Genomic DNA, 25,511 nt, shown 5'->3' on the forward strand with positions numbered 1-25,511 from the left:
CTAATTTCGGTCATTTTAGAAAATTACGAAAATTTCAACTCACAAAAATCATCTATAGACTCCAAGACTGCTCAAACTGGTTTGAAACTATTTCCAATAGATTCGGAGGGTCCGAAAAAGGGCACATCTTTCAGATTCCTAGTTTAATTTCGTAAAACTTTGTCATTTTGTTGATTTTTTTTTTTCATTTTTGATCCAAATTTGATTTTTAAAAATTCTTCCAGAATCAAAAAATGCACTTCATTACCTAAAAGTGGGGCTGGAGATGCATTTTTGTATGCTCTTTCTATTCTGCTTTGTCAGATGACTCAAAAAAATGTTCGAAAGTTGGGATTGAGCTTGAGCATGGACTTGTTTTTTCAATCCAAACTACCTGCTTCCCCTTTCCTACTGTATAAAACCTCAAAAGTCAGGTCATAAATTGTTCGTTAGGCTTTAAGAAATGCTAAGTTTAAATTTTTACTCACGTATTTTTCTAATATTACTTCTTATTGCTTTTTCAACCTCCTCTCCCTCCATCCAATTTTGAGAAACGTTTGAGAAATTTTGAAAATTCGATGTAGGTACCTATAGTCATGTGACTTGTCAATTGTCAATTCCCACTAATTCTAAGACGTCGAATTCAGATTTTAATTGGAATGAAGCCCTCGATGCCTCCACTTCACTCTACCTTCGCCATTCTGAATATTCTGATACCGATAATTTGAATAATGATACGAGGAATGGGCTAGAAATGTAATAAGTAACTTACCTTGGACGCTTTGTAGTGGTGTACATGATTTCATATTGGACCCATGAACCCTGATATGGTTGTTGCGATTTTTATCCAGAACCGACATTTTTCCTTCAATTTTTTAATAATCTGTAAATAAAAATAAATTTGTACCTAAATTAATAAATAAATACATATTATAACATTTTAAAATAAAGTAAACGCGAAAATTATTCAATCAACATTTGATAGGTGCCGACCCCCCCCCCCCTGAAAAAAGTCAGCGAATTTTGACAAAATTCAGCGAAGACCTTCATTTTGAGTTGAAAGGTACTCAGAAAAACATTTAGCTCCGGAGGTGCCCCTGAACAGGAGAAATGGGCTCTCAAAGAGGGGGCATTTTCGATAAAATCGTGATTTTTTACGTTCCTAATTTTTTGGTCATTATTGCCAATCTCAAAAAAACGAAAAAAATCATAAGTTTTTGGCTAGCTTTTTTGATTTGCCAGTAATGACCAAAAAACTGTCCCTCTTCGTTCCAAAATATTTCTCCAGTTTCAGGAGTGATTTATTATCTTTCAATATGTTGGCTAAATTATTGCGAAATATTTGCGAAGAAAAAATTTTCAAAACAAATTTATTCAAAAATAATGTGATAGATTGACGCAGAATCTCAAATACTTCCTTTGGGATTGGGCCCTTTTTATTTCAAACAGGTTGGTTAGCAAAAGGGGCGAAAAATCTACGATATTTTCGAAAATGCTTCATCTTTCAGAGCACATTTCTCCCCTCCAGGAGCCTCCCCGAAGCTAAAAAATTTTCTGAGTAACTTTTAACGCAAAATGAAGGTCTCTGCTGAATTGTTGGTCAAAATTCGTCCACCTTTTTTTTTTTTTTTTTGGAGTGATCCACTCTAACTTTTATGAATTTATCATCAAAATTGAAACGATAAATTATGAGAAACCCTGAGTACAAAATTTTGCACATTATATTATATAAATTATGCTTACGTACTAATAATTTAACACTTCGAAGCATAAAAATTTGCTGCAAACGAAGTATTTTCGTCGGCATCTCTAGTTAGATATCATATGAAGAATAGGTAAATGTATTTTTAGAAAGTGCTCACTGGACAATTTTTAATTTTTTTTTTTTCAGAAAGACATTCCTATACTTCCGTATACTTGCCTATTTGTGTGTTCTACCAATAAATGTATGTACTTGAAAATAATAAACAGTGCTTTATAATGCAATGTATAAGGCGAAACAATGATATCATTTTGACAAAACTGTCAGGCAATCAACGACGATAAATCAGTCGGCGCTATTTCTTGGTAGGTTAGGTACATTTACAAAATAGGCTACACATGTATAGCACGTTGGTACTTCTAGTCTATAATATGTAACATTGAACCGTCAAAACACATGCTTACAACGTTCAAGTCTGTGATAAGAATAAATAAAGAAGCATATAGAAAGGACATTTTTATAACTATAAACCAAATTTCATACATTCAGAATGTACATTTGTGGATTTCGAATATATATTCCAGATATAGGTACTCTATATAGTATAAGATCATAAGTACCTATTTGGCTGTGCTTCGTCGTAGAACTTCATCAACCTGAACTTGAAGACGACCAACTTCCCCCTCCTCCCTTTTCAATTTCTTAAGACCTCAACCTTTAAATTTGTGACCGATAAACGAGCTTACGATTCGAAAGATAAACCGGTTAATAACATTGATTAAAAAAACCTTCTACGCCGCATCACGATATGTAAATTATTTCAAAGCCATAAATTTTTTGCCATCGATTTGACCATTGCAGAGTAAGTATAACAGGTGTGACTGAGACATCTGGCAAACCAGTTGCAAGCCAAAGCGCCATTTGACGGATACAGGAGTGAACTTTTTTCTCACGAATAGATGCCACTGGCACAGCGACAACTTCAGTGCTACTTTATCGCATAAATTCTTCTTTCTGGACCCTTGGATCGATTTGAGTAAATTCATTTGAGCTGGTTCAAATCCAAAATTTTCTCCTACGAATTACTATTTTTTTATGCTTAATCGGTACCTCTAATTATTTTTTTAACAAATTTTTTCCCTCAAAAATAGCAGGTAGGTAACTTTAAAAAATTTTGGTTTCAAACAGGCACAAACATTTTCAATGGAGTATTGCAGAAATAATGTATCTTTCTGTAGTTCCCCCATTTCAAAAAAATTATCTTTGTGGTGTCGACTTTTTGAACCCATTCATCTGTTTACTTTGTATTTTATGCAGCCTTTTATTTACATATTTAATGATTAGCTGAGTACAATACCGAATAAAGTAGGTATACTTGGTACACTGTAGGTACTAAATAATGTAAAATTGTGGAAAATGTGTGGAAAATTATAAACCCTGGCCGCGTGTTACCATACTTTATCAGCACGAAGTTGGTAAATGCTTATCAAATATTTGCTATAATGAGTTAAACATACACAGGTACCCAACTGCCGGTATCTATGCTTCTTTTTAAAGGTAGAAAAACACTGCGATCGCCTGTAATGTGTACCTTCTACTTATACATAGTACATACAGTAATAATAACCGTTGATATCTGGCTTATCGTTGTACAAAATTGGGCTATTATCGCAGGTACCTGCAGTAGGTACCTGTATACCTATAATATACGTCGTATGTATTTATGACGCGCCAAGGGTCACCTATAAATTGAAATTCTATTGACTCGAGCCATTGGGATAACGACCAATGCTTTGTTTAATCGGTTGGCGATTCTGATAAAAAGGTGAGATAACCTGGGTTTCATTTTACGAGCACTTTTTTCAACTACCTTTATGGAAAATTTTCGATATGGCATAAAACTGGAGCGAAATAATCGTAAGTTGTAAATACCACTGTGACGAATTAGTTTATGAATAAAATGAGGTTAAAAATAAAATATGCCTCAACAAACGTATCTATACTTCTAAGTGTAGGTAAGTTCACCCAACGAAGCGATATGATGGTAAAAACAATAATATTTTCTACCTACCTAAAGTACCAGATGAAAAAGTATAAGAAGGCAATCAGTAGACTGATAATTTAGTCTCCTCTTACGTCTCCTTCCATTTTAAAAATCATTTATTTAAAACGAGTTGTTTTCAAAAACGAAATTCTATCAAATTTTTGTTATTTTCTTCCACCGTCATAGTTTTCAATAAAGACGTACCCATTTTGTTGAAAATTTTCACCCTTCGCGTGTTTTTGTTTTGTGTATAGTTGTTCGTTCGAATGAATTGAAACTTCTTTATTTTTCATTACTTCTCAAGATACAAGTTCTTTGTAAGTTTGAACTGCTCTGTTCGCCCTGTCTGGGCACCTGCCTACTTTCACTCTTTTATAAATATAATGTCAGCTCTCAAAGGTGACGTCATTATGGTAAAGTTCAGGAAATTACGAGAAAAATATTCCGAAATGACGGGTATCATTTCTCATGTTACCTTGTCTAAATGTCTACCTCATTAATTATTTGAACCCTTTATTTCTCAAAGGAAAAAAACTTGCATGATTTTTTAACCTACCTAATTACTCTTTTTCAGAAATTCGATCGATTTTGGGACTTGAATTTTGTGGTACTTACAAACAACATTGCAGGCCTTGTTTTTTGAATTTTTAAAATGGTCCATAAAATATTTAGAACCCAAAATTTTCTAGTCATTTTGACACTTTTCAGAAAACTATTTATTTGATCTTGGGGAATGTGATTTTATTGAAAGCCACAGCTGACTCCTGAAGTGTGGAGGGTCGAAGTTGAAAATTACAGAAAGGTCATTTTTTTGGAGTGGCGTAATATGGCTCCAAACAGGTGAAACGTGTCCAAAATCATACCATTGGTCAGTACCCCATTGTGATCAACATATCTAAATTTCAGCTTCCTAGCCCCCCCCCCCCGGTTTAAATGGAAGATTCATCCACAGATGAGGCACCACAAATTGAAATGTGGAAGCTGAGGAACGCAGGGAAGAGAGCCAGAAACCACAAAGCAGTGGGGGAAGATCACATACCAGTAGATTTGATTAAACATCCAACATCGGAGTATGAAAAGGAGCTTTAGAAGCTAATAAATGAAATTATACGACGAAGGTATGCTGCCTAAGGACTTCAAAGTGGTAAATTTCCTACCAATACCAAAAAAGAATAATTTGCAAAAATGCTCTGAATATAGAACCATCACACTGATGAGCCACACACTGAAGCTACTAGTCACCATCATAAATGCCAGAATTGAAATGAAGATAAATGAAAATCCAAGAGAAACACAATGTGGCTTTGCAGCAAAAAAAGGACGAGAGATGCAATTGCCCTACTGAAAGTGATCATTCAAAGAGCACTGAATGCAAATAGGGAAATCATTGCTTGCTTCGTCAATTATGAGAAAGCATTGATCTTGATCATGTCAACCATGAGAGGATGTTGGAGATCCTGAAAAAATACAATATTGATGACAAAGATCTGCGAATAATCAAGAACTTGTACTGGAAGCAGAGCGCAAACATCAAGATTGAAACTGAGTACTTGGAGAAAAGATGTGGTATAAATAGAGGTGTGAGACAAGGATGCCCCCTCTCACCTAGGTTGTTCAACATGTAAGCAGAAGAAATAATGAGAGAAGTGCGAATCATACAAATGGGATTCAAGATCAACGGCAAGAGAATAAATGAAATAAGTTACACAGATCGTTGTTGTTAAGTCTCTCCGTGTTTTTATTTTGAAGTCTCTCGTTGTCTGAAGTCTGTAGTTGTTTTTTTGGTGTCTCTCTTCCGGTACCCTAGGGAAGCATTCCCATGTACAAAGTCTCTTGTTGTTTTTGTAAATATCGCACCTCGGGAGTAATAAGGTCACATCTCAAAAAAAATTGATTTTGATGTTTTTGCATTTTTGGGGTTTGTATGACCCCCCTCAACCAAAAATTACACTTTGAGTTGGGTACATTATCTAGATCTTGTAAAAAACGCAAATGGCCTAACTCAAAATCTCAACAACATTGCAAGTTGTTTGGAGTTATAAGGTTACATCTCAAAAAACTCCACTTTTTTTGAGCAAATTTCGTACATACGAAGTGTTAACAAATAGTTTTGATTGTTTTGAATGTTTGTCAGTTAGAAATAGTCACAAGGAGTGCATTTTTTATTGGTTTGTACCAAATGGAAAATTTTTTTTAAATTGATCACTTTTCAGAAAAATGAATTTGCACATATCATGAAATTTTAGTTTTTTGAGAAAAACTCAAAAACTAAGCACTCTAGAAAAAAACTAACGACATTGAGTCGATTGGAAATTTAATTCTCTACAACTTTGTTAACGTGAAATTTTTTTTGGACGCTTCCTTTCGCCTCCACATCAACTTTAATGAAAGGTTCTAACTCAAAATGTTTTCCAAACATTGAAGTATTTCCTGTTTAAGATTTTATTTTTCAAAGTGTTCTTATGCTAAATGAAGGTAGGATACCAGATCTTTAAAATGAGATGCTATTCATTCCTCACAATTAATTATAAGTTGATAAAAATAATGAATCAAGTTTTTAAAAAAAAGAAAATCACTCTCCTGTAAAATTTCACTTTTCTGAGATGTGACCTTATAACTCCCGAGGTGCGATATGTTATGCGTTATGTTTATGTGTTATGTACTTAATTATATGCTATCTGCTGTTGAACTGTTCCGGGTAGAACCACACTCCACTGCAAACCTCGCTGTCTGGAGGCAAGACACCATTCTTCAGTAGCCACAGAGTTTGGCCCGCTGCTGGGTGCCTCTACCAAGGGGCAGAAGTGAAATAAACAAAAAATAAATAAATTCAGATTCTCGGCACCTTCTCCCAGGGCCGCGGATCCCTTGTGCGAGCTGTCCTGGCATGAGTTGTGGGTTTCAAGTTTTTTGGCGGGGCCAGGGCTTGGGACTTTCAGCCATGTTGGGTAAAGTGAGCAAGAGGTGGTCTGAGTGGTAGGTGAGGTTGGTGTTTAGGAGAAACGAGCAGTTTCAAAGTGCAGTATGATGGGAAAAATTTAAAAAAAAAAAAAAAAAAAGATGACAAAGTGATCCTACGCTGGGACAGAAGCGCAGATGCAGAAAATGATCAACCAAATCAACAGTGCTGGATTAAAATATGGAATAAAAATAAATGCAGGCAAGACCAAGGTTATGAGGTTTACAAAAGGAGATGCTAAAGAGGTCAAAATCAACGTTGAAACTCAAGAAATTGAAAATGTAAACCAAATCAGACACCTTGGAGTGCTGATTAACAATGATGATAGAGATCATAAAGAAATTAAATCACGGATTAGAATGGCAAAAAATGCTTTCAATAACCTAACCAATGTGGTGGGAAATCAAACGATGAGTCTAGGTCTGAGAAAGAGAATTATGAGATGCTACATATGGACTGTTCTGAAGTATTCCTGTGAAACATGGACCATGAGTGCTGAATGCGAGAAGAAAGTATCTGCTTTTGAGATGTAGTGCTATTGAAGGCTACTACAGATCTCATGGAAGGACTTTGTTACCAACAAGGAAGTAGGTAGGTATTAGCAAGAATAGGAGAGGAGCAGAAAGTTGTAGTTGAAGATATCAAAAACAGAAAGCTAAAGTATATACTTACCCTATTGACAAAATTATGCATAAAAACAGGTGTGTAGATGCGCAATGTGTGAATTTGGACTTTTTTCAAAAAAAACAAAAAAAAAACATGCGATTCAGCCTGCAAATAGCATACATAAAAGTAATGTTAAAGCATGTAAAATGAAAGAAAAATTTAAAAAAACTTCTGCCCTGGGTGGGAATCGTACCTGGGACCCGCGGATTCTATCTACCTGCGTTACCTAGCCCACTCAGACTCAGCCACTTCGCCGCTTGTGAAGAGTGAAGTTATTTCCCCATAAATGTTTGCACTTACTCTTTGCCAGCAGCGAAGTGGCCGAGTGGGTTAGGTAACGCGGAAAAATAGAAACCGAGGGTCCTGGGTTCGATTCCCACCCAGGGCAGACATTTTTTTAAATTTTTATTTTACATGCTTTAACATTACTTTTACTCATGATAATCGCAGGATGAATCGCATGCTTTTTTTTGAAAAAAGTCCAAATTCACGCATGCTTGTGCTATGCATAAAAGCATGCGTTTTAGCATGCTGTTGCGCATATTTTTTGTCAATAGGGTAGCTCATAAAATACGAGAAAACAGTATTTTCATGCTAGAGCTATAGGGGAAAATTCAAGGAAGAATGACGAGAGGGAGGAAACAAATACAATTGGAGATGTTAACAACAAACTCATTGGCCAACTCTCCCTTTAAGACCCTGAAAGAAACTATCAGATATGCTAGAAACTGGCAAATACAGATGGAAGTCTGCTCTTATCTCCTGCAAAGGAGTGCGACCATGACACAACAATGCGATCATTCCTGCTTTTTTTGAGGTGGAAAAACTGAAAATATGTGAGGTACCATCATGCCTTGCAACATTTACATGTTGCTTCTAATACAATCTCTGTCTGTGTTGCATATGATGACTCCCACCTATACGTGGTATACCCATCTATGCACTTGAAGTACAAGGCCCCTTGCATCATACTGAGAATAGCTCTCTTCACAACGCAAATAATCTTTGACTGATCAGCTTTGTTCAAGTCGTTGTACTTGTGTATGTCCTTGTCGACTTAGGTAATCTAACTTTGAGTAAAAGTCAGAGTACTCACTAGGCTGATCACATCTTGAGCCCTAAATTAAGTGTGTCATATTTGTATATGTACAAGGGATAGTCAATAGGTAAGTTTCACATGGCTGAAAAATTATGAACTCGTGGACATTTTTTGACCAAAATTGGAGGAAATATAGTTCAAACGTTCGACCAGATCTGACAAAATTTATTTTGCATTTGGGTGCATTATTCATATTTTACAGCCCGATTGGCACATTTCTGGTGATGTCAGACTAATCATTTCTGCAGTCAGAAATTGCCGTTTTGACAGTCAGATTCGCAGTCTGACTACAATCAACCAATCAGAAACAAGTATTTTTTTGAAATTCCAAGATGGCGGTGACTCGTCAGAAGACTGAGTGGAGATCTGAGCGTGGATCTGACTTCTGAGTGTGGATCTGACTAGTCAGATATTGCCGTTTTGGCAGTCAGAAAATACATTCTGACTGATATGTAGTCAGATCCCTATTCAGATGCACTGTCTAAAAAATGCCGTTTTGCCAACTGGGAGTGTGATTAGTAAAGTGCTGATAAAAAAATTCTTGGTTCAACCTTTAGTGCTTTCAAATGATGTAATGGTAAGATACAGTTTGTCATATTACATCTACAATCTGTGTGTTAATTATTCTAAGGTGCATATTTGTAACTATATCGCAAATATGAGTGAAGAAATATCGCTTGTTGTATTATTATTTAATCTACCTGCGCCTGTATTGAAGATAATACTATAAAAGAGTGATATATTGTGTGAACATTGCCTATGCTTTCCATTATATATGCCAGAGCAGCTACATACTTTGATGTAAGGTTACCTATTTAATTATGAGACTTTTCATATCCCTTTGAGCTATCTATAAACTGTAAGGAAAGTTTATATCACTTGGGTGAATATTCTAATCTAATCTGCTGTTGTTATACGAGTACTTGATCATAACCGCTTTATATCTCACCCATTTTAAATAATACCTACCATTTGCAAAGGGTTAAAGTTCAATGATGATGATGACAAATAAGGGTAAAATGAGATTACCTGAGCTGAAAAAAATTGTCAAAAAATTGAAACGATCAGACATTTTTCAAATTTTGGAAACTCTAGTCTAATTCATTCTTAATTGCATTGTGACAGTATTTTTTAAATAAGAGAACCGGGGCCTGTTCATTATTTTTTTCGTGCTCAAGTCCAAAATTAAAACTGCTAGAGCACTTTGAGCATTTTAATTGGTAACTTCCCTATAACTGAACTCTGAAGATAGGTAGGACATCATTCTCAACTTGAATTTTTCGTGGAGAATTAAAAGTTTTACAAGTTATATGATTTTCATTTTTTGCCTCAAATTCAAATTGAAGGCGTTAGAGCACATTGAGAAGTGGGAAGAATTTGAAATTTTGCAAGTTGTATTGTAATGTATTCATCTTGTCGAAACTCAAAATTGAAGGTGTTGAGATTTTAAAAATGATAAGTAAATTTTTGAAGTTTTATCGAATTTTTGAAATGATCAGGCGTTGCTCCTTCAATTTCCAGGATTGGCTACCAAACTGACATTAATGTAGTTTTGATTGCTGAACTGTCAGGCAAAATATTTGACATAAGTTTCAGAACACCCAGATCATACATTCGGGAGTAATTTCTCCAACAAATAAAATTAAAGTTCTGGATACCCAAATCCAGGGAATCATAACACATTTTATATCACATCGAATGAACTGTAACGTTGATATTTCAACGTAAAAAATGTAAGGAAAGAGACGAGCAGAAGGAAAAAAATAGAAAAACAGGGAAATTCGAGCGTAGGTGAATCAATTACGCAGATGCTCATACGAAGCACAATTTTGATAAATTACACGTATTTAGTACGCCTACCTACACGTTCACCTGTATGCTCTATAAATAAGTATCTTCTCTCACAAATAAATTTGTACATAAATAAGTACGATACTTTACCTAATTTAAAAAAGAGAAAAAAAATTACAGCAGGTAAACCACGCGTTAATTAATTAAACCGAACATGACAGCAGCAGCAGGTAGTGCCATGTCAAAAAAAAAAAAAAACACTTTAACCCATAACGGAAGTTGAAAAACGCATTATTAAAAAAAACACACACCAACAAAAAAAACGACAGATGGAAAGAAAAGCTCCATAAATCGTCATAAATTATCGTTAAGCTAATATTTCTCGTACCATTCGTTTTAACGTAGCAATAGCAGCAGCAGCAGCGTCAGCAGCAGTAGAGTAATCAAGAAGTTAGCAGTAAAAACGACGTCAGTGTCTTGGTCATACGTAAACAATACGACGATAAATGAGAATCGACAGACGATGAGACAATAATAAGCCGGCCACAATAGACGCGAAATTTAACTTACGAGCGGAATTAGAATGCGGAGAGGGAAAAAAACGATAAATTTTAACTACTCGTGTAAAACAAACGAGGAAAAAATTTAGACCGTATGATTTTCAATTAACGAGCACATGTGTCATCGTGATACGAAACTCGGTTACAAAATCGTCGAGATTTTTTCCGGCTTAAAACATTTTTACCGGTTGCCCCCTCTTATACTAATTCGTTATTGCTCAACATCTTTTGGAATTTTTTGCCAATAAAATCACAAGTAAAATTGCGCAATTTGCAGTACCTATGTCTTTGAACGTTCCCTTCCACCTTGCCTCAAATCCCCAGCCCGAGTTGTCTGATTCATATAAGTAGGTACCTTTAATGCATGGACGAGGTATCCAGAGATACCTACTTGACACCTATTTCCTTTGCCCTTCTTCCTCGTCATCTCATGTTCTTCCTTCTTGGCTCTTGGACGATGATACCGTATTTTAAATTTATGGTCGATGATTTACAACTTTATACCGAGATACGAGTATACGATAATGAAGTCGAAATACTGGTTGAAAAATTTTTCGTTTCGAAACACACCGTGAAAAAAATTCAATTGCGCCATAACTTGTAACTTGTACACACTCACACTGACATACACTTTTTAAGCTCGGATAACATTTTCGCCACTAAATGCAAAAAAAAAAAATTATTACGTACCTACGCGGTATATACCCTCTGCTTAGTCTTATGTGTTTCTGCTGCAGACAGCTGCCGTTCATTAAATTAGGAAAAAATGGAAGAGGGGATACTAGAGAGAAGATTTATTATTCATCTTAACCTTCCACCAAAGGCGAACACGAATACCTACCTATGTTTTCGTACGCTATCCTACTGAGCGATTTAACCCATTTGGCCAAAATGCTAGCATTTTATTCGAGTTTTGTTCAGGGCCGTCGAGAGCCAATGCGGGCCCGGGGGTGAACATAATCTGGCTCCACTTTCATAGCTGGACGAAACTATAGAGGTTTTTTGAGAGGGAGAGGGGAAGGGGGGATTTGACTAAAAATTTGCCGACTGGTATAGCCAATTTTGTTGATATACACATCATTTATACCTATTTATATGACTTATAAAAAATTTTCATTTTCTGTTTTGGAGTTTTTGGGGGCCCAAATGTGCATTTTTTAAATATTAAGAAACGTGAAAGTTTTTGAAAATTTGATTTTGAGAGGCCTATATTGAAACGATTTTAAGTTGATTTTGAAAAAAAAAGAGTAGATAGGTAACTACAGGCCAGAGCGAATCGAGGGCGAAAACTTTTGAAAATTTGTATATTTTTAGAGAACTAAAAATGATGTTTTTTTATGCTAGGAGTTGATTTTTTTATTTTTTATAAATTTTAGAATTGGAAAGATTTTTTTTCAGGATGTTAGGTAATATTTAAAAAATGACCAAGTGAGGGTAAAACCTCTTGAAAATTTGTATTTCTAGAAGCATAAAAACGATAGGGTTACTTTTTATGCGAGGAGCTTTTTTTCACTTTAAAACTTTAAAAAGTCGAATAATATTTTTTTTGGGAAATTTCAATCTTCAGAAAGAAAAAAAAGAAGCCCGAGTGAAGCGAGGTGGTCATTCCACGTCAATTGGACCAAGAAGTGGTAGGTGGGTTCGGCGATTTTTTTGAAATTTTTCCTGTGGAAAGACCTTCCGAAGGGATGACCAATGGCGCAAATCGCAGCCCTCTAGCTCATTTTTAACGGCAGCCAGGGGGTGTCAAAATTTTCAGTGCACCTAAAATATCATCCATTTCAGCAGTGGATTGCTCGATAACCGCGATACCTACAAAAATGGAACTTTTTCCCATAGTTAAAGGTTTTGATAGGCTTTTTGGGGCTGTCATGCAATTGCGCCAAATATACCCTGAATTGCGCCGAGTAAAAAAATAAGCATACCTGCAATTGCGCCAAATAGGGAAATGTGCTCATGGGGAATTGCACCGATCAAAAGAACGAATCTTCCCGACCCTTTGCTCACACTGCGGACTGTCAGAATCGTAATTTTGGTGTACTTAGTTGAATAATTCGTTCTTATAATTAGGTGTAGACACTGTAGACGTAGGGGCATGAGGTACTTATTGCTATTATATTTTCACTTTTTATAAACATAAATTTTTGCAATCTAAAAACATCGTTTTCTTACTTCTCGAAACAGATTTTGTCCTCGCTTCGTTCACGTCTGTTTGTTTTTCATTTTCAAAATTGAAATTTTCAAAAACTCAACATTCAAATTCTAAAATTCTTTAGCAGAAAAAGAAATAAGTTTTTAAAAAATACTTACATCGTTTTTCACTTCTTGAAATACAAATTTTTGAATACTTTTGACCTCATTTTGCTTGGACCAATTCCTATCTCTTTCCCAAACTAAAAAAATTTCATACATATTTGGAACTTCCATAAATTCAAAAGGGAAAATTACAATTTTTAAATAAGCTTTAATGGATGAGTGAGTACCTATTTAGAAATGCATCATTTTATTCGGCAAAATTGGTATTTTTTTTCCTCATACCAATCGAAAAATTCTCAGTAACCCTCCCCACCCCCTCTCGAACAACCTCTAATTTTGTTCCTGTTCGTTGAACCTATTTTTTTGCGACATTAGGTGGAGGAAGATTCTGGAGTGAGTGAATAAATCATAATCATAGATATAACTTTTGCGACTGAACGATTCATTCATATCTTGTTCGTTTCGCATTTCTTCAACTCGGCGCAATTGCCAGTGTACTTTTTTGAACACCCGGCGCAATTCCGGGTACATGATTTTGGTGATTTGGCGCAATTGCAGGGCTCCCGCTTTTTGGTGATATCATAAAAATCAGTGTTGCCACTTTTTTTCGTACAAAAAATTAGCTTGAAAAGTTTCAAAACGTAATTTTCATATCGTTCCGACTCTCAAAAATTCTGAAAAAAATATATTATGGACAACTGTTCATGCTGAACAACATATTAAAAAATTTGGATGGTAACTTGTAACAAAGTCGATTTAGAAAAATTTAAACTTTGCGAAAAAATGCGATTTTTTGATTTAAAACATGAAAAAGAGTTTTGATTGGTGAAGTTGACCCATTTGACCCCTATTTTCGCGTATCTGTTGAAAAAGTTGAAAAAACCCCTTCACTCGGTGAAATTAACTCATCACAAAAAATCAAAATTAAAAAAAAAAAACAAATTTCATTTTTTTGCTGTGAGTGAGATTTTTATCAACTTTTTCATAAAATACGTCAGAAAGTGGTCAAAATAAGACAACTGAATAAATTTAAACTTTTTTTGATGTTTGAAATTGAAAATTTAATTATGTTATAGAGTGAAAGGGGTTTTTTCAACTTTTTCAATAGATACGTGAAAATAGGGGTCAAATGGGTCAACTTCACCAATCAAAACTCTTTTTCATGTTTTAAATCAAAAAATCGCATTTTTTCGCAAAGTTTAAATTTTTTTAAATCGACTTTGTTACAAGTTACCTACCATCCCAATTTTTTAATATGTTGTTCAGCATGAACAGTTGTCCATAATATATTTTTTCAGAATTTTTGAGAGTCGGAACGATATGAAAATTACGTTTTGAAACTTTTTGAGCTAATTTTTTGTACGAAAAAAAGTGGCAACACTGATTTTTATGATATCACCAAAAAGCTTTTCGAAACCTCTAACTATGGGAAAAAGTTCCATTTTTGTAGGTATCGCGTTTATCGAGCAATCCACTGCTGAAATGGATGATATTTTAGGTTCACTGAAAATGTTGACACCCCCTGGCTGCCGTTAAAAATGAGCTAGAGGGCTGCGATTTGCGCCATTGGTCATCCCTTCGGAAGGTCTTTCCACAGGAAAAATTTCAAAAAAATCGCCGAACCCACCTACCACTTCTTGGTCCAATTGACGTGGAATGACCCGAGGGCAAAAACATTCAAAAAATGTGTGTTTTGTTACAGGGTTTTTCTTCAGTCACTGGCTTTTTTATTGTCAGAACCTCCAGAAATCGTGGACCCGGGACAAAATGTGCCCTTCCCTCCCACTCTCGACGGCCCAAGTTCTGTTGGATTTTCAGCATTTTATTAGAGTTCTGTAGTTAGCATTGTCTAATTGGTCAGCAAAACCCAAATTTCCATAATTCAAAATCAAAATTTAAAACTTTGGCAAATACCTAATTGAGAAATGATTAATTATTTAATGAAGTACATACCAGGTACCTATCTAACTTTTTTTGTCAATAGGTAAGTGCGTATGTATAAAAAATTTTCAAAATTGAAAAATTGGGGTGGGGGGTTGAAAATTTTTACCATTGCAAGTTTTCTTAAAGCCCTGAAAATATGTGATTTAAGGAGAAAATTCTTGAAAGTGATAGTTTCTTCTAATTTGTAAGGAAATTCTTAACCACTCAGCCACTGATTCTGTTCACTTCTTCTTCCCAGCAGAGCACAGGTTTCCATAAAATTACCACAATAAATTCTCTCACAAATTTCAAAACTTTCAGTTTCGTTTCAATTTTGTACCTATTTTAAATTAGATACCTGTATTTTATTTTCATTTTTTTTTTTTCATTTTACTTTCATTTTTCAACCTTTCAATTAGTATTTGATCCAATTTCCAGAAATTTAGATCAATTTTATTTTCAGTTTTTAATTTCATTTGCAAAGTTTTCAACTTTTCTAACATTTTTCCATTCAACATTATTCAAGTTTCTGATCAAATTTTTTGATTTCTTGATTTCATTAATTCTTTTTTTTTCAGTTTGATCCAATTTTTAAGATTGTTACGAGTTTCATTTTCAGTTTTTGATTTTATTTTCACCTAATTTTTCCCAGTTTGATTCAATTTTTAGGATTGCCAGTTTAATTTTCAGTGTTTGATTTTAATTTCATTCAGAGAGTTTTCCATTTTTAATCGCATTTATTTTTCTATAAAGTTTATTTCAAGTTTTAGATCGAATTTTTAGAATTTTCAATTTCGTTCTCAGTTTTGTATCTACTTTATTTTCAGTTTTCAATTTCAACTTTAACTCGTCTTCAATTTACTTTCAATTTTTAGATTTTTTCCCAGAATTTTTCGATTTTATTTTTCACTTTTTGTCTTTATTTTTAGTTTTTGATTTTCAATTTTCAATTTTAATTTTTGATTTTATTTTCAGAATTTTTGGTTTCACGTTCAATTTTTGACTACCTACATGCTCTGTTTTTGATGACTGGGTATAATTTTTAGGATTTTCAATTTCTATTTTATTCCATTCATGGGGGTGGGGGTGGGGGGAGGGGGGGTGTTTCAACTGGGAAAAGTCGACTTTAACTGAAAATATACGTACCAGAACACAATTTGAATCTTAATATTCGCCATTGCGTTAGAAGTGAAAACGAAAACACAAGCTAGACGAGGAAGAAGAGGAAGAGGGTAAAGTTGAGGAAAAATTATAGTCACACGCATCATCATCGACGGTTTTTAAATTGCTCACATACACGCGAATGGTGGCGGTATTTTATCGTTTCCTTTTCATTTTTCTCTTTCGTCACTTGGCCTTTTTTTTCAAACCAAGTAGGTATGTATATGGAATATTATAATAGGTACCTAAGTATATATTATATTATTTGCTTGAAAAGTAGGTACCTATTGCATAAGAGAAAAAGTAAAAAAGGAAAGTAAAGAAAGAGAAAAAATATAATATCAAGGTCTTCTTATAAACTTTTTTTTGACGTAGGTAATTGTGCCCTTCAAAACCGTATGTTTGTTTTGGAAACTTCATAGTGAAAAGAAAAAATAAAGGAGGAGGAATGATTGAAAGGTGTGGTTAAGAAAGCGTGTATTTTCACATGGATACCTCACTGAATACCTACTCAAAAAGTATTTCATATTACTCGCTTCACAGATGGAAAGCAAGTGATAAAAAATGTTTTTTTCGGTAAATTAGTTTCACTTCGAGTGAGCAATGATTTAAAATGGAAATAGTTATGATAGACAGACAGTTAAATTTTCTCGAATCTGTTTTTGCGAATATATTCAAATATTCGCTTTCGGTCTGAAACAGCAAAACTATACGAGTAAATATTCAGCCAACTACACAGCATCGTTTTAGGTATAGCCTACTTCACATTAACGAATACCTGAATCGAATATTCCAAATATCTAACTATGTTCATATTGCCAATGAATAAGGTATTTTCGCCTATACTTACTGTATTTTATCGTCTCTCGCAAGAACTACAATAGCTCGTTAAATTCGTATAATTGGTACACCAATAATATTAACCTTGGTACAAATAAATATACGCGATGTTTTAGAGTAAAAGAAAAAAATGTCTCGCGAAATTCTACCATCGTTGTGTCGCTTCAAGTATTATAATAAATGGTGATCCAAAATAGTCCCTGATAAGTAATTATTGCTCGAAAATTCTTCGTTATTCTCCGCTTCTCCCTTCTCATCACGATAGTTAGATTCAAATTCCACGAATACGAGTACTCGTCAGGGGCGCCTACAGGGATAAAGAGGTCGGGCCGTGGCCCGACCTGCTGTGGGGGTGGTGTGGTCTAGCGGCAGTGGTAAGTGTCCTAGAAGTTACGAGTTGAATGATGAAAATTTGGGGGCAAAATCATATCAAAAGCAGAAGGAAAAAATTCAAATACTATTAGATTACTGTGTAGCCATTTCCTATGGGTAGGGTAGGATGTAGGTAAAGGTATACTCGTTATGTAAACACTCTGAAATGTGCTGTGTTGCAAAATCAAGAAATAAAATCGTCGCTCGATTCTGATAATTTAAGATTGAGTGAGTCATAGATAAGACATAAGGCACCAGTGACCAGTCGTAGAGAGCCTGAGTGCACCTGCTTAGTGCTTAGTAAACGTTTATATAAAAAAAAAAACATATTCCAGCTATCAGCAGTCGATTTATCGATATTTCTACGATGGTCTTTGGCTATTTGCCTTCGGACATTTAATCCATTTGATTGAATATTTCATTGCGTTTTGGTGTTGCTCGAAGTGAGGAGCTCGTGAAAAAATACATTTATTAAAATATAATGCGATCAAATGCTTTGGTGTTCGTGTTTATGAAGTAATTAGTCAGTGATTTTCACATTTTAATGTAAACATTTTGAAATGGCCCCAACGAAGTGTTCGTACTGCGACAAAGTTAGAGGTAGGTTTGATAATCATACAAATTGGACCAGACATGTTGCGAGCGTGTTCATGCATTATTATTTTTATTAGTTTAAATAAACTGTTTCTGTTACTTGAATAAAATTTTGCTTACGTAAAATTTTTAATTTCCATTTGTGGGAGGGGGTAAGGGTCTTTTGGGGGGGTGGTGGTGCACTGACCAAGGGGGTGTGTCGCCGCCCGACCTGTACAAGTTTTCTGTAGGCGCCCCTGGTACTCGTAGATATGAAATTCCCAGCTCATAGAGAAATGATTAATCGGCTAAACGAGAGAAGACGAGAGAAAAATGATGAATGAAAATAATTACGCCATGTCGCGCTTTATATGGCTACGAGAATCGTTTCATTCTTCCCACTTTTCTTCGCATTAATTTCAAATTCAGCGCAAAGCTGTATATCATTAGTTTGAAAATCCTTAATTACTCGAGTAGGATGGGGTGAAATGGAAAAATGAAGAAAGGGAGGGGAATCTGGCGAGAAATGACGAAGAAATTGAGAGGTACCTAGATTTGGTTATTCGTAATCGCGCACTCGAAACTGGAATTAAAATGGCTTATAAAATAATTAGTTTTTGAAGAAAGATATCGAACGAATATTATTTTTTTATCTTGATTTTGTTTAAATAGAGATAAGGCTGGAGAAAAATTATGAAAATATTTCTGTATTGTTTAAGAAGATGGGCTTGATGGAGAAAAATAAATTCATTCAGTGAATACGATATATTTCTTTAAATGAATAGGTACTGAATACAGTTCTTCTGATATCAAATCTATTGAGTTTTTTCATCAAATTTTTAAAATTTTTTACTTTTATTTTCAGTTTTTGAATCAAAGTCGAGTAAGTTATAAAATAGCATAAAAACACCGAAAAAGGCACCAAAATCACTACCTAAACAATGCAGTAAAAAATAATTAAATTATTGGAAAAGACAAAATATTATCAAAATTGTATAAAATCCTGTTTAAATGACTTAAACAGATGAATAAAGCATTACAATTTCTGATAATCAACAATGAGTAAGGAAATGAATTTTCGACGAACCTTAATAAAATTAAGCAAAAATTGCATAAACCATCCTTGAAAGTTGAACTACCCTCTAAACACAAGTAAATGCATTAAAAACACTGTAAATCACAAAAACATTATAAAATTTTGGAAAAATTTGGCAAAATTACATGAAAAAGTGTTTAAATTGCACCTATTTTCAGATTTGATTTACCTACACCTAATTTTCAGAATCCTCAATTTCATGATTTTTATTTAGGTACAGATTTTAATTTTACATTCAGTGTTTGATTTTAATTTTAGTTTTTGATTTCATAATTTCAATTTTGTATTCCATTTTCAGCATTGGATTATTTCTTCCGGAGGCATCGGTTTCATTTTCAACTAACCTAATTTGATTTTATTTTCAGAATATTGAATTTCATTTTTGGTTCCTGATTCAATTTTTTCATTTGCAACTCTCACTATTTTGATTCTGTTGTCAAAGTTTCCAGTTTTACATTAATTTTTTGATTCTATTTTCAGAATCAGAATCTTCAATTTTATTTTCAGTTTATTGATCTATGTAGTTTTCAGTTTTTAGAATTAATTCATCTCGTTCGTTCGTCTTTCTGACTTTCCATCTTTCCGTCTTTAAAATTTCATTTTTATTTATTTTTTTTTTTCAATTTTGATTCAAATTTTAGTTCCTGCTGCTTGATTTTACTTTCAAAATTTCCATTTCATTTGCTCAGTTTTTCGTTCTATTTTCATCAATTTTTTTTTACCTTTCTTCCAAAATTTTCGAATTTAATTTTCACATGAATATTTCCGATTTTCACGCTTCAAAAATCGTTTTTTAATATTACCGTCAGTTTTTGATCAGATTTTCAGAATTTTCAAATTCAATATTGTTTAGGTTTTTGATTTTATTTTCAGTTTTTAATTTTTAAGTATTTCACTTCTCTATTTTATTTTGATGAAATTCTTTTGAATTTCCATTTTCGATTCCATAAGTATTTTTAGTTTTTTTTTTTTTTTTTTTTTTAATTTATCTAACCACGCCGTGTACAGCCATTTGGCTAGAGACGTGGAGACAATTTGGAATTAGATTTTGTTGTACTAGTTTCTAATTCTACGTTCAAATTTCAACTTCAATTGTATAGTCTTGATTTAATTTTTGAAATTTTTTATTTGATTTTCAGTTTTTTATTCCATTTGGAGTTTTTAATTTTATTTTTATTCGTTTCATTTTCAGTTTACGATTTCATTTTTAGGAGTTTCAGTTTCGTTCTCATTTTCAATTTCATCTTTGGATTTTGGAACTGCAGGTGGATTTTAAGTCATTTTGGAGCCTCCAGCGACTTTTTGAAAGGTTCTATGGCATTTTTTGGAAAATTAAAATTTCCAAAAAATGCTCCTGTTACTCCAAATAACCTAAGTATCTGGAGTACATACTTGCTTCAATTTTCAAGGTCAAAAGATTTATTCAATGAAACAATTTAGTTGTTATAAGAGTAATAAAGAAGAGAGTGTCTAAACAAGAACCACTTCAATTCTCTTTTGCGCTCATTTTCGATCCCAGACTCACAAACAACTCACGAAAGCTTGTAGATCAATTGATGAAATTCACTGCTGATGGCGTTTGAAAAAAAATGTCCTTTTTTTGTCATTTCTGTTGACTAATTTTGCACGTGGACAGACTGATATTCAAATAATTAAAATAATTCAACAAATTGTAGAAATTGGTTTGGAATAAAACCTGCGGGACCATCTCCTCTTTCCCGTCCTTCCCTCTTCATTACTTTGAGTACCTAGTTGATGTTTGAAATGTTTAGAAAATTGGAAAAATTCTCGTTACTCTACAAAAATACCCAAAAAGAACTCCAAAAAACTAAGGAAAAAATTTCTAAACCCAATAAAATTTTGATTTCTTTCACTTAGCGAGAATTTTGAGACACCCTGTCAATAGAATGACAATATTATCACGGTATCTAAATCGAACCCATTCAATCTTCTCAACATTACAATGACAATGCTGCGATGTCAAAAAACATTCCACCAATTCTGCAAATACATAGAAAAAAAAAGAATTTCTCATCCGGAAAAATTTTTTCCCTCGTTTTCTGTTCTTCTTTTTCTCAGCTATTTTTCACATTGGACTTGAAAAAAAAAAGATCTTTTGCTCGTTTATGAACGTAAAACGTATATTGTTCGAATATATGTATAGGTAAGGTACATTCACGCTGGTAGGATAGTGTGCTATATAATTTGGCATTTCGGCATAGCCGGCGAATACTTGACATAGTTTTATCGCCCGCGTTCGTCGCCTTCTCCATGCTCGTTCAAGTTCGGCTTCGGCATTTCATTTCATCGCATTCTATAGTCGTATCAGCGCCATCGGTATTATTTTCATTACACGCGATATTATCGCGATGACAAATTTTTTCCGCGCTTATTCGTTTTCGAGAATTTTTAATATCGATGATAAAAACACGCTAGCTGTGGCTCGTTATGTACCTACCCTCAGCTCTCAAATCATACAGGATGATGGTTGATATTTTCTGCAGAAAAATTCGAGTGCATGAGGAGTTTTGCGAAAAATTTATCGAACTAGTGCGATTTTTGAATTGGTTCCTTAATACTACAAATTACATGTATTTCTCTTCTCCTTAACCCCCCTTTCCCTCCAAATTGATAATTACTGAATGAAATAGGTATATAGGTAGGTATAAAAATTGTAAACGACGTGTGTACTTGATCACGTTCCAATATCGTGTTAATTTTTTTGATTCGTGTAAACGATGAATTTGTTTATTTATTTTTTTTTTAATTGGTTGATTATTCAAATAGTCGTATGTTTTGGGATGTGGCAATGTTTATAATTATGCATGGTTTATGTATATACCTCTCGACACGTTCAATTGAATGTACATACGAGGCTATTGCTTTTTTATACTACACATAAAACATCATTCATGTTCTCATAATATCAGTAATTAATATACGCAGCTGAAGTTGTATCAATTGCGGTCTCTTGGGTCGAGGATGTACAGTTATAGACTGCATAGATATAGATATTCAAATTCATGTACATTTGGCCGAAACATCAGGCGTCTTGAGGTCTTGAGTTTTTCAGTTTAATTATGTCTTTGAGACTCGAAATATACGCATCGATCTGTTTCTGTAGGCTATTATAGTCGTACAAAATGATGAAAAACGAAGTGATGACCAAAGTTATTAATACATTACGTATGGTAAACTTTCAATTACGCGGTCGTATATTTTTTTTATCCGAATGGGAAATGAGAGTGAGACATATCTACGGTCGTGTGATAATTAAAGTACATAGCTTACTGGTATTGGATGCTATCGATTTGATCTTTTTTATGACGAAAAAAACCACGTTGAACGTGGAACTACAGGTAACTGATGGTGAGTTATTTTAAAAAATTCAGTTGATAAGAACAACTGAAGTTTTTTTTTGCATTCATTTGCCAAAGTTATTTCTCTTCTGGTCTAATGGTCTCCCTTTTTTGCCTCATGTACCGAACTTTGATAATAAAAAGCATGTTGAAGGAGGTAGGTATATTATATATTTTATAGAAATGAAAACTTTCATAGTTCAATGAGAAATAGGTACCTGCGATGAGTAATTAGAATTTTTCTGATATTTAAGAAGAAATTCGAATTTGAAGTAGGTACATTATTAATATTGAGGGGAGAGGAATTTCTACACTGGAGTTTATCTCAATTTTTCAGTAAAAATTGTTTGAAAATTCCTATCCGAAATTTGGGTCATTCCGCGTAAAGTGAGAAAATTTGATCTAAAATTTTTCAAATTTTAAAATAATTTTTTGGAAATTTTTTTGGTCAAAATTGTTAATGTTGGGTTGGTGGAGACCACTGAGCATGTTTCCGGAGCAGGAGCCCCACTATTAGGGGCGGGGGGGCTCTTTTTTCTACATGACGATGGACATGATTCACACGACGATGGACATGTTTGAACTTTTTCAAATTTTCAAATTATTTTTTGGAAATTTTTTTGGCCAAAATTGTTAATGTTGGGTTGGTGGAGACCATTGAGCATGTTTCCGGAGCAGGAGCTCCACTATTAGGGGCGGGGGGCTCTTTTTTACATGACGACAGACAATGGACATGCTTGACACGACGATGGACATGTTTGACATGACGAGAGCCTGTGATGACAGATAAAACAAGCAATCGACGTCATGGAGAATACTGGATGACTGTCAATGTCAAAAATGTCTGTCATTGTGTCAATCGGTCTTTTGTTGTGCCTAATTGCTTATTTAAAAAGCAGAAACACGACGATGGACAAAAAATGTTGGCCATGCCTATGGACAAAATTTCTCTTTTTCAGTAATTAAGGGAGGGGATTTATTTTTTTTTCAAAAGTTGATAGTTTATTCAACTTGGTGTACTTGAATACAGTTTTGGTATAAGTTATCAAAATTTTCCAATTGAGGAAGAAGGGTTAAAAATTACACACGACGAAGGACATTTAGGTTTGGAATTTCTGGTTTTAGAGAAATTTATTGTTGTGGCGTGAGTCCCTCTCCCAATGACATTAAAAAAATACCTGGATCATGTAGCTATGATGAAAGGTAATCAGGATTACCATATTAGAACTTCAAAAATGTGTATTAAATACACCGCATGGCCAAAACAAAATCAAGCATGACGATGGACAAATTAAAATAAAAACTATGTGACAGTTCTCTTAATTGGTTTTACTCACACTGAGGAACCTCAAAAAAAATAAAAGATTCATCAAGTGAATATTCAACTTATATCTAATAGAATATTTCATTCATTTTAGTTGAACTTCAAATCAGTGGTCCAAAAACTGATAACAAAGCAACTGAAACATGACCTGGGACAGTGGGACATGGACACACACGACGATGGACATTTCAGCTATATTTTTGATTGGAATGGGAAAATGACCCACCCCCCCCCATCTGCCCAATCTGTACTAAAATATAGGGGTCAACGTCCCCTAATCATAGACCCCAAAAAAATTTTTGTCGCCCTTACAGTTTTGGAGCTATCCCATCTGGACATGATATTCTCACTTTACGCGGAATGACCCATTTACAAGTATGAACGTTGTTTGAAGTTGATTCACAAAATTATGAAAATAAGTTAATTTTTAGAACTGTCAGATGCACACATACTTATTTAAATTAAGTGCCTCTATAATCATTCGCATGAAATGTCATTACAGTTTATAGTGAGCTACCTGAGCGCTGAAAGAAATTAATAAAATAATCCTCGAGAGTATAAATTCAGTCATTTTTATTCTTATAGGTAGGTAGGTAGGTAGGTAGAGAGGTAGGTATAAGTAGGTACGTTCATGCCACAAATGTGATTTTATGAAATCATTTTAAGCTTCGTTGTCAGCTTAATGTTTGATTTTAAAATAGCCTAATTATGCAAAGTACATAGCTATAATGCCTTACCTACTCAATTGATATAAATAGGTCAGCTTAAACTTTCTTTTTCACCAAAAATCGAAACTTGACCGCACATTCAGTAGCACTTTCTTAGATGATTTCTGTCTACTACATATATGTAGGTATAGGTACGAGAGGGGGGAGGGGGTTACCAATAGATTCAAAATATGTTTAAACGTTTTCGAATGATGGAGAAGAACTGAAAACTTTCACAAAAGAATTAAAATGGGCGTTTCGATCGTTGAATAATGATAAATTAATAAGGTTGAAGTTACCAAAGTAAAAACATAAAAATGAACTAAAGGAGATAAGAAATTGGAAATAGAATCGATGGATAGTTTAAATATTGAAAGTTCTAAACATTGAATCGAAAAAATGAAATGAAATAAAATTGCAAACTAAAAACCAAAAACTCTAAAAAAAAAAAAAATGAAAATTGAAAACTAAAGACTGAACATGAAACTAAAAGTATTGAAAATAAAACTGAAAACTCAGAAAACAAATTGGTAAACTGAAAATGAAACTGAATAAGGAAAGTGAAATTGAAAATTCCGAAAATGATTTTCAAAATTAAATTTGAAAATGAGAATTGAGAAAAAATTGAAAATATAAATCCAAAATCCAAAAATGAATTTGAAAATGAGAACGAAACTGAAACTCCTGAAAATGAAATCGTGGACTGAAAACAAAAAAACTGAAAATAAAACGAAAAAACTCTGAATGAAAATTAAATTTAAAATTCCAAATGGAATCAAAAATTGAAAATTGAATGAAAAATTTCAAAAAATAAATCAAGAGCTGAATTGAAATTGAAAATTGAACGTAGAATTAAAAACTAAAAATATGGAATCAAATTGAAAATAAAATTAAGAACTGGAAGATTGAATTGTAATTTCTTAAAATGAGGATGAAATGAAAATAAAAGTCAAAATTTTGGAAGTGAGATGAGAAAAACTGGAAAAGCATGAAGTGGAAAAATGAAAATGAAACGAAAAACTGTGTAAATGAAATGGAAATTCTGAAAGTTAAATTCAAGAAGCAAGCACTAAAATTCAAATCAAAAATTGAAAAAAATC

At 33.7% G+C, this 25,511-nt stretch overlaps 1 protein-coding gene across 3 annotated transcripts in view; it reads right to left on the reverse strand.

Annotated features, from left to right (window-relative positions):
• Positions 1–25,511, reverse strand: part of LOC135834407 (sialin-like) — a 46,758-nt gene that overhangs the window by 14,311 nt on the left and 6,936 nt on the right. Inside the window, exons 1-2 of one of the 3 annotated variants that reach the window (XM_065348271.1) lie at positions 10,629–10,939; positions 752–862 (exon numbers count right to left, since the gene is read on the reverse strand). In XM_065348271.1, coding sequence (XP_065204343.1) covers positions 752–839 — 88 coding nt within the window. In that variant the 5' untranslated portion in view covers positions 840–862; positions 10,629–10,939. Of the gene's footprint in view, positions 1–751; positions 863–10,390; positions 10,479–10,628; positions 10,940–25,511 lie in introns of those variants that run through there. The other 2 variants (XM_065348272.1, XM_065348270.1) reach the window with 2 other exon arrangements.

Source organism: Planococcus citri, chromosome 2 (assembly GCF_950023065.1).
Source record: "Planococcus citri chromosome 2, ihPlaCitr1.1, whole genome shotgun sequence".
NCBI lineage: Eukaryota > Metazoa > Arthropoda > Insecta > Hemiptera > Pseudococcidae > Planococcus > Planococcus citri.